Source organism: Canis aureus, chromosome 21 (genome assembly GCF_053574225.1).
Source record: "Canis aureus isolate CA01 chromosome 21, VMU_Caureus_v.1.0, whole genome shotgun sequence".
Classification (NCBI taxonomy): Eukaryota; Metazoa; Chordata; class Mammalia; order Carnivora; family Canidae; genus Canis; species Canis aureus.
This window is the reverse complement of record NC_135631.1, coordinates 5,347,637-5,363,443: the sequence shown is the minus strand read 5'-3', so window position 1 is coordinate 5,363,443 and position 15,807 is coordinate 5,347,637. Positions and strand designations below refer to the sequence as shown.

Sequence of the window (15,807 nt, the reverse complement as noted above, 5' to 3'; positions counted from 1 at the left end):
TCTCTATTATTCAAGAGGTCAGCTATTCTATTCTGTTTAAAAATGGAAACTGGGACTGGTCTAGAGGTAAAAGAACTTGACCTTTCATCACTGATCTTGTAGTTTTTAGCTAAGCCACTGGGTGCCACTCTTGTGCCACTACCAAGTTATTTATCACTTAAAAAAAAAAAAAAAAAAACAAAAAAAAAACGACCTCACCGGAGGGAAACTAATGATCTTGAGTGCAGACAGGTTCTGCTCATGAGTGCCTCTGATCACTCATCTTCCCTGGGCTATATGGTGTGGAACATTCCTATACCAGTCCTATGTGGTAACAAGGTTACTAGGCTTTGGTACCAGGAGAGCCTAGCCTTGCCATTTGCTGACTATGTGATTCTGAGCCAATCAGGAAAATTCTCTAACCAGTTTAGTAATCTATAAAATGGGAAACTACAACCTATTTTTTAGGATCTTTGTAGTATTATTTTTTTTTTAATTTTTTTTTTTATTTATTTATGATAGTCACAGAGAGAGAGAGAGAGAGAGAGGCAGAGACACAGGCAGAGGGAGAAGCAGGCTCCATGCACCGGGAGCCCGATGTGGGATTTGATCCCGGGTCTCCAGGATCGCGCCCTGGGCCAAAGGCAGGCGCTAAACCGCTGCGCCACCCAGGGATCCCCTCTTTGTAGTATTAAAGTGGAAATCTTGGCACAGATTAAGGATTCAACAAATGTTCCTTTCTTCCAAGACCTATTATGACTACTGGACAAGACCTTGAGTTCACTAGCCATCTGCCAAATTAATTGGGCTATAAATGGCCCTGAGGCTATGAGCCATCACTATGGCAACAGAATGGGGCAAAAGAGGTCATATCATTTCCTTATGAGTTCTCACTGTGATATCAGAAAGGCCCAAGCAAAAGGTCTTCACAGGCTGAACACTTCTGGATCCTACCCACATACATCCTAGGTCCTATGATAATGGCACATGCTTACCCTGAACCCATCCCTAGAAATCTAAAGGTGTGGATAGCTGTAGTGAATGAAGTGAGACGCCCAAAAAGGAATGTCCAAGCCTTGACCCCCAGAACCTATAAATGTGACCTCATTTGGAAAAAAGGGTCTTTTCAAAAGTAATTAAGAATCTTAAGACCATCATGGATTTAGAGTAGGCCCTAAATCCAATGACAGGTATCCTTATAAAAGAGGCAGACGGAAATCTGACAGACATAGGAAAAAAGGGCCATGTGAAGATGGAGGCACAGACTGAAGTGTTGTGGCTGTAAGTCAAGGAACATCTGGAGCCACCAGAAGTTGGAAGGGGAATGGAAGGATCCTTAGAGCCTTTGGAGGAAGCATGGTTCTCCTAAAACTTTGATTTCGGATTTCATCTTTTTTATTTTATTTTTTTAAGTAGGCTCCATGCTGGGCTTGAGATCAAGACCTCAAGTGAGATCAAGAGTCCAATGGCTAGGGCAGCCTGGGTGGGGTGGGGCTCAGTGGTTTAGCACTGCCTTCAGCCTAGGGCATGATCCTGGGGACTGGGGATTGAGTCCCACATCGGGCTCCCTGCATGGAGCCTGCTTCTCCCTCTGCCTGTGTCTCTGCCTCTCTCTCTGTGTGTCTCTCATTAATAAATAAATAAAATCTTTAAAAAAAAAAGTGTTAAAAAAAGAGTCCAAAGGCTAACCAACTGAGCCACCCAGGTGCTCCTGATTTCAGACTTCTAAACTCCAGAGCTGTGAGATAATAAATTTTGGTGTTTTTAAGCTTTAAAGTTTGTGGAAATTTGTTTGTTCAAGTTAGGGACAACAGCTTTCCAAGTTGCAGGGAAACCACTCTTGCTGGAATGGTGGATGCATGCTAAAGTGCTTCCTAGAAGGTACATAAAAGGTGTGGTGAAGGGAGCATTTACGGGGATTCACTCCTGTCCTCTAGCTTTTCTGACTACAAACCAGAGGATAAGCAAATCAATGAGATGCTGTGATCCTTGAGTGTCTGGGCACCTAAACTTCGCCAAACAGGCAAACTAAAGTAGGAGAGGGAGAGAAGTAGAAGTGCAAAAGGCCCTATTATTCTGTCAGAAACAGTTAATTTTTTATAGCAAATTTATTGGAATATAACTTACTTACAATAAACTGCATTTATGTGAGATGTACAATTAAGTTTTGGCACATATACATATTTGTGAAACCATCATCCTAATCAAGATAACAAACATATCCATCACCCTCAAAAATTTCCTCTGACCTTCATGATCATTTCCTCCAACTTTTTTAAAGATTATTTATTTATTTGAGAGAGATAGGGAGAGTGCATGAGTGGGGGAGGTGCTAAGCAGGGAGCCTGATGCTATGTGGGACTCCATCCCAGGACTCCAGGATCATCACCTGAGCTGAAGACAGACATTCAACTGACTGAGCCATCCAGGCACCCTCCCTCTAACTGTTATACTTCCCATCTTTAAGCAAACACTGATCTGTAACTAAAGATTACTTAGTATTTTGAAAAATTTTATATAAATGCAAACAGTATGTACTCTTGTATTGTAAGTGCTTTTTTCCCCTGGATGCTATCACACCTGATCCAATATTTCAAGGTTTTTCATTCAGCATGGCTACCTAGAGATTCATTCATGCTATTGTGCATATCAACAGTTCATTCCTTTTATTGCCAAGTAGTATTCCATTGAATGAACCATTTGTTTATCCATTTACCTGTTGACACTGGGTTGTTTCCAGTTTGGGGTTATACAACAGAGGTGCCATGAACATTAGTATATAAATTTTTGTGTGCACATATGCTTTCATTTCTCTTGTGTTAATACTTAGGAGTAGAACAGCTGGATCATATGATGTAAATTTTTAAGAAACTGCCAAACTGGGCAGCCCTGGTGGCTCAGCGGTTTAGTGCCGCCTTCAGCCCAGGGCCTGATCCTGGAGACCCGGGATCGAGTCCCATGTCAGGCTCCCTGCACAGAGCCTGCTTCTCCCTCTGCCTGTGTCTCTGCGTCTCTCATGAATAAATAAATAAAATCTTTAAAAAAAAAAAAAAAGAAAAGAAAAGAAAAGAAACTGCCAAACTACTCTCCAGAGTTATACCGCTTTTTATTCCTACAAATAGGGAATAAGAGTTCCAGTTGGTCCACATCCTTGCCAATACCTGGTGTGGTCAGTCTTTTTATTCCAAGTAGGTGTGAAATTGTGCTTCTGACTTGCATTTTCCCTAATGACTAATAATGTTAAGCATCTTTCTTATATGTTTATTTGCTGTTTGTGTATCTTCTTTTGTGAAATGTGTGTTCAAATCTAGTGCACATTTTAAAAGTTGGTTGTTTTCTTATGTTTAGGTTTTGAGGGTTTTAAAGTATTTTCAGGGGGATCCCTGGATGGCTCAGCGGTTTGGCACCTGCCTTTGGCCCAGGGCGCAATCCTGGGGTCCCAGGATCCAGTCCCGCATCGGGCTCTCAGCATGGAGCCTGCTTCTCCCTCTGCCTGTGTCTCTGCCTCTCTCTCTCTCTCTCTCTCTCTCTATCATAAATAAATAAATAAATCTTTAAAAAAAAGTATTTCCAATATTCTGGTAAGGTTTTATTTTTTTTATTTTTTTTATTTTTTTTTCTGGTAAGGTTTTAAACTAAAAATTCAATCTCTTTAATAGACAGAACTGCCACATATATAGAGCTCTATTTCTTCTTCTCTTTAATGATTTATTTGTTTATTTATTTTAAAGAGAGAGAGAGAGAGAGAGAACGAGCAGGAAGAAAGACAGAGGGGAAGGAAGAGAAGGAAGAGGGAGAAGCAGACTCGTCACTGAGCAGGGAGCCTGATGTGGGCTCTGGGATCATGACCTGAGTCAAAGGCAGATGCCTAACCATTGGAGCCACTGAAGCGCTCCTAAAGCTATTTCTTTTTGAATGAACTTTAGTAATTTCTGTCCTTCAAGGAATTTGTCCATTTAATCTAAGTTGTCAAAATTACTGAAGTAACATTGTTCATAATTGTCTCTGATGATCTTTTTAATATCTGATGTTATTTCTCTAATTTCTGTAATAGAAAATTGTATCTTCTCTCTTTTATTCTGATTAGTCTGGCTAAATGTTTATCAATTTTATAATCTTCTCAATGAACCACCTTTAAGTTTCATTGATTTTTCCTTACTGTTCTTCTGTTTTCTTTTTTATTCTCTTCCACTCTGACTTTATTATTTAATTTCTTCTGTTTAATTACTCTTCTTGTTCTAGTTTAAATTGGAAGCTGAGATCATTGATTTGGGACCTTTTTCTTTCCTAACATAGGCATTTTTCCCTCTAAGTACTGCTTTAGAGACAGCTCACAGATTTTGATAACTTGCATTTCCATTTAAATTATTTTTCTAATTCTTCTTTTGATTTTGCGTTTGATCCATGGGTTATTTGTGTGTTACTTAATTTCAAAATATTTGGAATTTTCTAGGTATCTTTCTGTCACTGATTTTACTTAATTCCTACTGTAGTCAAAAACATACTTTGTATGACTTGAATCCTTTTAAGTTTATTGAGATGTATTTAATGGCTCAGAATAGGGTCTATCTTGTTAAATGTCCCTTTTGTACTTGAAAAGGATATTCTGCTGTGGTTGGGTGGAGTGTTTTATGGTTATCAGTTAGGTCAAGTTAATTCATTGTGTTATTTAAGACTTCCATAGAAGTCTGATTACTGATTTTCTATCTACTTGTTCTACCAATTGTTAATAGAAGTATACTGAAATCTCCAAATATAATAGGGGATTTGTCTACTTCTCCTTATAATTCCATCAGTTTTTTTCGTTTCTTTTAGAGTTCTCTCAAGGGACACCTGGGTGGCTAAGCAGTTAAGCGTCTATCTTCAGCTCAGGATGTGACCCTGGAGTTCCGGGATCGAGTCCCACAACAAGCTCCCTGCATGGATTTTTAAAGATTTTATTTATTTATTCATGAGAGACAGAGAGAGAGAGAGGCAGAGACATAGGCAGAGTTGGAGAAGCAGGCTCCATGCAGGGAGCCTGATGTGGGACTCCATCCTGGGTCTCCAGGATCAGGCTCTGGGCTGAAGGCGGCGCTACACCGCTGAGCCACCCGGGCTGCCCAATATAAATAAAATCTTTAAAAAAAAATAAAGTTCTCTCAAAAGTTTCATGAATGTTTGGGGCTATTATTTTCATTACATTGTATTGTATTATTCATTATGAAATGACCCTCTCTATCCCTAGTAATATTCTTTGCTCTGAAATCTACTTTATAGCCTCTTCAAGTGCTTCTTTTTTTAAGCTTATTTTTAAGTAATCTCTACACCCAACATGGGGCTCAAACTTAAAATCCTGAGATCAAGAGTTGCATGCTCTACCAGCTGAGCCAGCCAGGTACCCTTCTTAGTGCTCTTTTGATTAGTGATATACCATGGTATATATCTTAAGCATGGTATTATCTTTTTCCATCTTTTACATGTTGAATCTATTTCTGTCTTTATTTTTTAAATTATTTTTTAATTGAAGTTCGATTTCCCAACATATAGTATAACACCCAGTCTTTATTTTAAAGTGGGATTCTTATAGGCAGCATATAGTTGGCTCTTGCTTTTACTTAATCTAACAATCTCTGCCTTTTCATGTAAATAGTTGTAAAGGCCCTTTACATTTAATATAACTGATATAGCTGAATTTACATATATTATCTTGCTAATTGTTTTCTATTTGTCTCATCTGTACTTTGTTCTCTTTTCTTTTTCTGCCCTCTTTTTGATTATTTTTAAAAATAATATGCCCTCTGCCTGATAGGTATAGCCTCTCCTATTATCAACATCCCCCATCCAAATGGTACATTTGTTACAAACAATAAACCTTCATTGACACATCATTATCATTCAAAGTCCATAGTTTACATTAGAGTTTACTTAGTGTTGTATGTTCTATGGCTTTGAGCAAATGTATAATGACATGTATCCACTATTACAGAATCAGAGTAGTTCCACAGCCCTAAAAGTCCTCTGTGCTTTGTATATTAATTCCTCCTTTTCCTATAACTCCTGGAAACCACTGAGTTTTCTTTACTGTCTCCAGAGTTTTGCCTTTTCTAGAATATCATAAGCTTGGAATCATTAAGTGTGTAACCTTTTCATATTGAGTTCTTTTATTTAATAACATGCCTTCAAGCTTCCTCTGTGTGTTTTCATGGCTTGATGGCTCATTATTTCTTAGTGCAAAATAATATTCCATTGTCTGGATGTGCCAAAGTTTATTTATCCATTCACCTGCTGAAGGACATCTTGGTTGCTGCCAAGTTTGGCAATTATTAAGAAAGCTGCTATAAACGTCTGTATTCATGTTTCCATGTGAACACAAGTGTTAACTCCTTTGGATAAATACCAAGGAGCATGATTATTGATCACATGGTAAGCATATGTTTATTTTTTTAAGAAACTACCAAACTCTTCCAAAGTAGTTGTATCATCTTGCATTCCTATCAGCAATGAATGAGAGTTCCTATTGTTCCACATCTTTGCCAACATTTGGTGGTGTTAGTGTTCTGGATTTTGGTCATTGATCGAGGGATCTTATTGTTTTAATTTGAATTTCTCTGATGGCATATGATGTGGAGCATCTTTTCATGTGCTTATTTGTCATCTTATGTCTTCTTTGGTGAGGTGTCTGTTAAGGTCTTGGCCTGTTTTAAATTTTTTTTTTTATTGTGAGTTTTTGGATAGTGGTCCTTTAACCATATGTGTCTTTTGAGTTGAATACTTTTTACGACTCCATTTTATCTCCTTTCGTGGCTCAATACCTGTATTATTGTATTATTTCTGATGGTTCCTTTCATCTTTAACTTACCAGTCTACCTTCAGGTAATATTACACCACTCCACAGTATAAGTCTTTACAACAATATATTTCCACTTCTCTCCTCCTGGTTTTTGTGCTGTTGTTGTCGTCATACATTTTACTTTACCATAGCTTATAAACCTCATAATATATTATTGCTATTTTTGCTTTAAAGGGTTAATTATGTATTAAAGAGATTTAAGTAATAAATTTTATATTTATCCATGTAGTCATCATTTTCAGTACTCTTCATTCCTTTGTATAGAATCAGGTTTCCAGATGGTATCACTTTTCTTCTGTTTGAAGGACTTCCTTTACATTTCTCATCTGAATTCTTTTAATTCTTGTATGTCAGAATAAGTCCTTATTGCATCTTTTTTTTACTTTATTTATTTATTTTTAATATTTATTTATTCATAAGACAGAGAGAGAGGCAGAGGGAGAAGCAGACTCCTGGCAGGGAGCCCGATGACGGACTCTATCCCAGGACCCAGGGATCACGTCCTGAGCTAAAGGCAAATGCTCAACCACTGAGCCACCCAGTAGTCCTTCATCATTTTTCTTTTAAAGATATTCTTGTTAGGTAAAGAATCCTAGGTTGAAGGTTTTTTCTTCAGTACTGTAAAGATGTTGCTCCATTTTCTTCTAGCTTATACTGTTTCTGATGAGAAATTTTCTGTAATCCTTATCTTTGTTTCCTTGTAAATAGCTTTCCCCAACCATTTGTTTTCAAGATTTTTTCTTTATCACTGGTTTTAACCAATTTAATTATGATGTGTCTTGGTGCAGTTTTGTTTTATGGGCTTGGTGTTTAAGATTCTTAGATCTGTGCATTTATAGATTCCATCAAATTTGGAAAAATTTCAGCCATTATTCCTCCGAATATATTTTCTGCCTCCATTTTTTCTTCAGATTCCCCAATTATACATATATTTAGGCTACCTGAAGCTGTCTGATAAGTCACAGATGTTCTATGCTTTATTATAATTATTTGGAAAGAAATCTTACCCTTTTAATTAATTTTTTTTGAGAGGTAGAGAGAACAAGCACATGTGCAAGCAGGGGGTGGGGAGGTAGAAGGGAGAGGGAGAGAATCTTAACCAGACTCTGCACTAAGCATGGAGCCCAATGCAGGATTCAATCTCATGACCCTGATATCACAACCTGAGCTGAAATCAAGAGTCAGATGCTTAACTGACCAAGCTACCCAGGGGTCCCTATTATTTTTTTAAAAGGTTTTATTAATTTATTCATGAGAGACACAGAGAGAAGCAGAGACATAGGCACAGTGAGAAGCAGGCTCCCTGCAGGGAGCCTGATACAAGACTTGATCCCTGGACCTCGGGATCACATCCTGAGCCAAAGGCAGATGCTCAACTGCTGAGGCACCCAGGCATCCCAATTACTATTTTAGATCTATTTCATTTCAAAGTTTTTCTATTGTTATGTGTTTCTCCTTAGGTGTCCAATGGGCCATTCATATGATCCAGTCTAATTTCCACCTCAGAGATATCATAATTTTCATCCTTACAGTTAGTTTTGGGTCTTTTTTTTTATACCTTCCACATATCTACTTAATATGTTCAGTCTTTCCTCTAGAACATATGGAATACAGTTATAATAACAACTCTTTTATTGTCTTTGTCTACTAATTCTATCTTCTGTGTCAGTTCTGGATCAGTTTTGATTCAATAATTAATCAACTGATTAAGTTTTCTCTTCACTGTGGGTTGTATAGTCCTGCTTCTCAGCATACCTGTTAATACTGATTGGATGCAAAGCACTGTGAGTATTACCTTGGTGGTTGCTGGATATTTCTAATACTTCTATAAATATTCTTGACCTTTGTTTTGTGATGCTATTGAATTACTTGGAAACAACTTGATTTATGTCTTGCTTCTGTTTTTAAGCAGAGGAGTGTTTATTTGGCAGAGGTTTAATTTTTCTCCATTCCCAAGGCAAGTCTCTTCTTAGTATCCTACCTGATGCTCCATAAAGTACAAACCTTTCCTCTCTAGTTGATAGAAATATTTTATTCAAACCTCCAACAATCACTTTAGGTATGCATTATTCCTATTTTACTGATAAAGAAACTAAGGCTTAGAAAGATTGAATAGCTTCCACAATACCACACAACTAATTAGTGGCAGAAATGGAATTCGAGCAATATCTAGCCATGCTCTTGACCTCTGTGTAATACTATATTCTATAAAATTTTCTTAAACCAGTCTTTCTTGCTGAAAAACTAATCTCAGATTGTGCAATCTAAAGTACCTGCACCTAACCACCCTGTATACAGAGTTCTCACACATCAATATGGAAGATTTCCACCAAAGTACTGATTAATACTTTATACTTACCTGCTTCATCTCACATGAGCAGTAGGGAAGATATCGATGCCAGGTGATCTCATGAAATGATTTATTCAGTTTGGTCCCAAACTCTTGGGTGTCAGCTGCCTAGAATGGGCCAGAGATGGAACATGCTGAATTCCAGTACTGGCAACCAAAAGGAGGGTATCCACAGGATACGAGAAGAGGATGAGACAAATAGGAAGGCAACCCACTGACATCCTTCATATATTGTATTAGGAGTTTCCTTAATTCCTATGGATACAGGAGAAGTAGAGAGAAGGCCTGTGATACTGGGATACTTGGCATGAGACAGGTAGTTGTGGCTCCTATGTCTTCCAATTTCTGTTACTTAAGCAAGATCTTTCACATAAGGCCTTTGTTCTCTTATCTCTATAGGAAATATATATTCCAGAGATCCATCTGTTCATAAAGGGGTTATATAAATTTCTTTCTTCTAAAACAAGTTCCAAGAGAGCAGAGGTTCCGTTATATTCAACTAAGGCTGATATAAGAACTTTTCCTCAGAAGTCTTTTAGGGAAGAAAGGAAGAAGATAATATCCATAGGGAATGGGTAATAACCTCTGCTTTTTAGTATAGAATAACAGGATATTAGAGTTTAAGGGGACAAGAGTAATCATCTAATACAACATACTAATTATATAGATGAGAAAACTGAAATCCAAAAAGAAGAAATGACCCATCTAAGATCTCATGGCTTGTTAATACAAAACTTAGGGCTGACCTTAGGAATGCCAATACAGCATTCTTATTGACCCTGTGCTATCCACATGATCCAGAAAGCTGAAGCTGTAGGATGCACTAGATTATAAAGATGTTATACTCTTAGACCTAGTAATTCCACTTATAGAGATTTATTCTGGGAAATAATTCAGAAGAGGAAAGTTATCACACAGAGGTATTAACTGCAATATTATTTATAATGGCAAAAAGAATATAAGCAACTTAAATGCCTATCATTAGGGAAATGGTTCATTAAATTAGATTAAACCAGTGCAGTGGAATTAGGTAACGAATACAAATTCTAAGACAGTTGAAATGGCAGGAAAATGTCAAATTATATATGAATATAGAATATTTTGGTTACAATATCCAACATAACTTATATGAGATAATATGCAAAAATTTTAAATTATAGTGATAAATATTAGCTATTTTAAATTTTGAATGTATCATACTATTTTTCAAGAAAAAAGTACAAAAAAAATAAAGCAAAAGATATGGAATGAATGGGTCACCCCACTGATAATACCAACTGGTCAGCACACATTCCTTAAAGGTAAGAAAGAAACTAATATTTATTCAGTACCTACCATGTGCTATGCATGTTCACACTTAGCCCTCACCCTTGTAATAACCCACTGAGGTACTATTATTTTTTCCAATGTATAGATGAAGCTCAGAGAAATTAAGTACAGGCTTGAGTCCACATAGCCAGTAAGTAAATAAGCCAAGAATTGAACTTAGGTCTTTGATCTCAATTGTTACACTATTCCATACTGCCAAATACGTGTAATACATAAGGCTACTCAGTTACTTCCAATGTTTTCTGTCACCATGAGGTAACAAAACATTCTTCAACAGAGAACTGGGAATCACTGATCTAGTCTTAGCTCTAACTGTAACTAGCTTTGTGACCTAAAGCAAGTAGAAATTTTAGGTAACTTATTTTCTCATTTATAAAATAGTATACATATACTATCCATTCAATAAATATTTCTTAAAAGACCACAGGCCTATACTATGTAGGATCACAGTATGAGAAAATGAAATAATGTTTCTAAAAACTCTGAACATATTCCTATGATAGGTAGTAGAATATCATTAAAATTCTGGCAGTATTAAGCAGCCCCAATTTCCTACTAACTTGAAGAGTCTGGAGACAGATCTTTCGGAAGCTACTGCTGGTGCTTCCAGTCACGATACTCATGATGGAATTTACAGCCACTGAGAGTGAGGCCTGCAATTTCTGATGATCCTAAGAAATATAACAAGTAAGCAGAGATGACTGTTCATAATAATCCCAAGCTGCTGGGTCAGAGAATCCCAAAGGAATTAAAGATTTCAGTAGGAGCAGAATTTCAACAATTCTTCCCCCTCTATCAACAATGCTTAGTGAGATCACACCATATATAAAGGACAACTTTACTCTTAGTGGTTGTTATTTCCCTGAAAGGGGGGCCATATGAAGTTAAGCAATATGTTGCCAAAAGTACACAGGACAGAAGAAATCAGAAAGTCATATAGGAAGAGAAAGTGATGTTAGAAAGCATTAGGAAATGAGGGAAGAATGTAAGATTTAGTGAAGCAGTAGTTCCAGAAGTATATGTGGGAAGGGAAGATAGACAGATAAGGAAGAGGCTCATTATTAGTCATTTTTCTATATTATTTTGTCCCCATTTACTCAAATTCATCTATTAGGAGATAAGACTGGTTACAGTGACATATCCTAAGTTAAAGCTTGAGTTCCTAGGCAAGAGGCAGTGTAAGGATCAGCCAAGGTGACAAAAGAGGAAGAGGCATTAAGGGAGGGCTCTTAGGCTTTGTCATATTCTCTGGTTCTTTTTTCTTAGAGACAGTAGGAGAAAACAAGTAATGAATCTCTTATTACCTTAGCCTGGTAATGTTGCTCCAAGGCCTGGTCCACAGCAACTTGGATGGAATCTTGCACTACACTGTGGCTCTCTGTGAGGATGGTACTGAGATGAGCAGTGAGCAACGTGTAGACTCCTAAGGGAAGGAAAAATATTGGTAACCTTGAGTGAGAATGGCCACTTCAAGACTGCTGTTATGTGCTATGAGTCAAAGTCTCTAGGAACAAGAGGCCACTTTTGCCTATCCACAAATAATTACTTTTTTAGATGAAACCAAAACCAAAACCACTAACTCAGCAACTTTCAAACCCACCGAGTTCCACTTACAAATGAAAGAAAGCTTCGAAAATTAATGTGAAGGTTGACATTATTTTTGAAGAAACAAGCAAGGGATCTTGTTTAATTCATATCAGAAACAGAAATATATACCACATACTATAAAAAATGATACTGGTGACTCTCAAAGGATAGGAGAAGGAGGAAGAGGAAAAGCCTCCTGGAGAGTGTGTTTATCCATTCCTGTGTGAGCATCACTGTTGTGATGAGCCAGTGTTATCATCAAGGTCTCAATCCTTTCATGTATGCTGTGATACAGAAAAAGTTAACACTCACAAAGATGACTCTGAGACTGCTTGTATAAAGTCTTTTAAAATGGGGGCTATTTCTGTAAAGTAACCATAGGCACCACTGCTCAGCAGAAAAGCTAACAGGTAAGAATGATAGGCAAAATATGTCATCTAACAATAGGCTAGCAGCACTGATGACCCAGAGGCTACAGACATAGGAAGACAATTTCACTTTATACTTGAGAAAATATTTTTCTTTCTTTTTTTTAAGGTTTATTTATTTATTCATGAGAGATACAGAGAGAGAGAGGCAGACACAGGCAGAGGGAGAAGCAGGCTCCGTGCAGGGAGCCTGATGTGGGACTCGATCCCGGGACTCCAGTATCATGCCCTGCACCGAAGGCAGGCGCTCAACTGCTGAGCCACCCCGGGATCCCAAGAAAATATTTAATTAACTCTTCCTTTTTCAGTGTTTTTTCTATTCTCTCCTGCATAGTCTGTTCAAAGGCACTACGGTGAAGCAGCCTACAGCTGGCTGGTTTTCTCAGGGCTGCATTAAAAATGCAAACCAGAAGGTACCTTTTCTACTCCAAGGCACCATGATGCTTTCCCAGAAAGGAATGTAAAATGTGGTCTACTCAAAGGGGTCTGAGGAACATAGATTCTAGAGTGAATTCTACCACTTATTGGTGACCAAGTCCCCTCACTTTTCTCACTTCAAAACTAAAATTGGCTTTATACCACCTGCTCTAACAGGCATGTCATGCAGACAAACTGAGACAGTATCTATGAAGTGTTTTGAAATGTATATTGCAATATTCAAAGGGAAAATATCACTATTGCTATGATGCTATCATATGGATTACTGTTTTCTATAGTTTGGTGCTAAGAATAGCTTCAAGAAATCAGTTAGACCCCTTTAGAAAGCAGACATTTAATTAAAAAGCTACAAGTTTGTTCCCCTAAAACTGCTGATACTACCAGATGCCTTTAACGTTGTAGCAAAATAATGAGTTAATCATAGAAAAGTTACCATGACAAGGTGGGCAGGAGGCCAGTTAAGTGATTTTTTTTAAGACACATGGAAACAGACTGTAGTTCTGCACAATCTGTTTCCTAAAAGTAGCTCTAGAGAAAGCTTTCAAGGATATGAGAAAGGATAAGGGAAAAAAAGATAAAATTACTGTATCTCTAACCATATATTTATATCTACCTTCCTTTACCATACATCCTTTTTCAAAGGCTAAACTACCAGATGTGTAAGGAAATTTGAAAAGATACAGAGGATGAGGGTGCATGGTGGCTCAATTGGTAGAGTGGTTGGCTCTTGATTTTGGCTCAGGTCATGATCTCGGGGGTTCTGGATCAAGCCCAGCATCATTGTCACTGGGCTGTATTCTCAGTGGGGAGGCTGTTTTAGGGTTTTTTCTCTCTCTCTGCCTCTCCCCCTGTGTTCCCTCCCCCACTCTTTCTCAAATAAATAAACCTTTTTTTTAAAGTTAGTATGTTTTTTAATGCAGTGATGAACTTCTATTTAGTCCAATATTGAGTGTCATTACCTGAAATGCTATAGGGTCAAACCAAACAGATGTATAAACTATCACAGTACTACAAAAATGACAGAAAACACTTTTTTTTTTTAAAGGAATTGGAGTTCTTTAGGTGTGTTCAATAGGAATCAGAAAATGGTGTCAGACTTTATGTCATCCTAGGGAAGACTGAACGTGGTAATTCCCTCTAGCAGACCTCAAAAAACCCCAAAACCAAAACCAAAAAACAACCAACAAAAAAACCCTGCCAAAAGATAGTATATCTTAAGTCTTAAGAGGGTCTTTAGACTTGGAAGGGACTTTGTGGCATCTAGTCTAACAATTTCATGTTAAATATATGAAAAAGGAAGATCAGATGATGTTTGTGACTTGTTTCCCAAAAATCACCAAGGAATTTGGTAGCAGAACTAAAATTAAACCCAGCTTTGTTGACTCCACCCTAAAGTCGTTTCCACTGTACTAAGAGGCTTCTCTTATCAGCCTCTGTCCACTTGAGTGCAGGCCAAGTAACAACCCTAGGCATCCTCATTTTGTCCTCCCTGATGGAAGCCTCATTAGTTTGGGTCTCTTCTTCTTCTTCTCAATCTCTCTCTCTCTCTTTTTTAAGATTTTATTTATTCATGAGAGACACAGAGAGAGACAGGCAGAGACATAGGCAGAGGGAGATTGATGTGGAACTCAATCCCAGGACCCTGGGATTACAACCTGAGCCAAAGGTAGACAGATGCTCAACCACTGAACCACCGAGATGCCCCAGTTTGGGTCTCTCCTATGCTCCCATTCTATGGCCTTGATGAAGGAAACAGCGGAGCAACAGCCAACAACAGCTCTTCAAATAAAGAGTTGTAAGCCAGAGCCCAGGAAAGCAGTGCGCTTCTTGCCTAAACAATATATAATCCTAGGAAAAGACTGGAGAAGCATAGAAGGCAGGCAGTAGGAAGAACTCCACAGCTGACAACAGTTTGTTCAATAAATAGCTGGCACCAGTCAACATGAGCTCTTCTGATCCGGGGATATAAGCTGTCTCATTTCTCTCATGATTCAGTAGGAGCAGGCCACACCAAACAGCACTGGAATGGCTGGAGAGTAGAGTCCCAAGAAAAAACACTGGCTCACAGAGAAAGAACACAGGAATATATCAGAAGCATCAAAAGGGAGGCTTATGAGCCTTTCTTTAGATATTTGTAAGCTCCACTTCTTGCTACTTACTTCCCTCTAAGTTTAGGAGGGCATTGAGAAACACTTAAATTTGGGGTACCTGGGTGGCTCAGTCAGTTAAGTGTTTACCTTCAGTCCAGATCATGATCCCAGGGATGGCACCCTGGGATGCAGCCCTGGAAGGGAGCCCTGTATTGGGTTCCCTGCTCATCAGGGAGTCTGCTTCTCCATCTTCTCCTCTCCTCCCTGCTCTCTCAAATAGATAAATAAAATCTTAAAAAAAAAGAAACACTTAAATCTATATCTCAGGGCTTATTGGATTAAAATGCACAAGCCAAATACTGTTCATACTCAGTGTTTTTCAAACTTTACTATATTTATAAATTACCTGAGAATCTTGCTAAAAATGCAGATTCTTGAGCTATACCATATGTTTACATTATAACAAAATACTGAGTTAATCCTTGGCTCAGCACATTTTCAAATACTGCAGGTGATTCTGACTCATGGACCACTAAACAGAACCTTTTTGATAACAAGTTATCTTAAGCAAGGACAATTTCCAGAGGTTTATGAGGCAATCACATAAAGTCATTCACACCAATATACTCCCATACCTCCTTATATTGTAGTTGAGATGCTGTATCAAGGCCAAGTAAGGCCAATAACATTTTTTGAGTCCACCTGGAAAAGCAATAATGTGGTGGACAGTTCTCAGGCCTGAGCTTTAAAAACGTACTGATATCTGAGTCTTGC

At 37.9% G+C, this 15,807-nt stretch overlaps 1 protein-coding gene across 1 annotated transcript in view; it reads right to left on the bottom strand.

Annotated features, from left to right (window-relative positions):
* Positions 1-15,807, bottom strand: part of TOP6BL (TOP6B like initiator of meiotic double strand breaks) — a 105,601-nt gene that overhangs the window by 8,931 nt on the left and 80,863 nt on the right. The window contains 3 exon segments of the mRNA XM_077862577.1: positions 9,171-9,269; positions 11,051-11,161; positions 11,795-11,913. Of these exon segments, the coding sequence (XP_077718703.1) occupies positions 9,171-9,269; positions 11,051-11,161; positions 11,795-11,913 (329 nt within the window).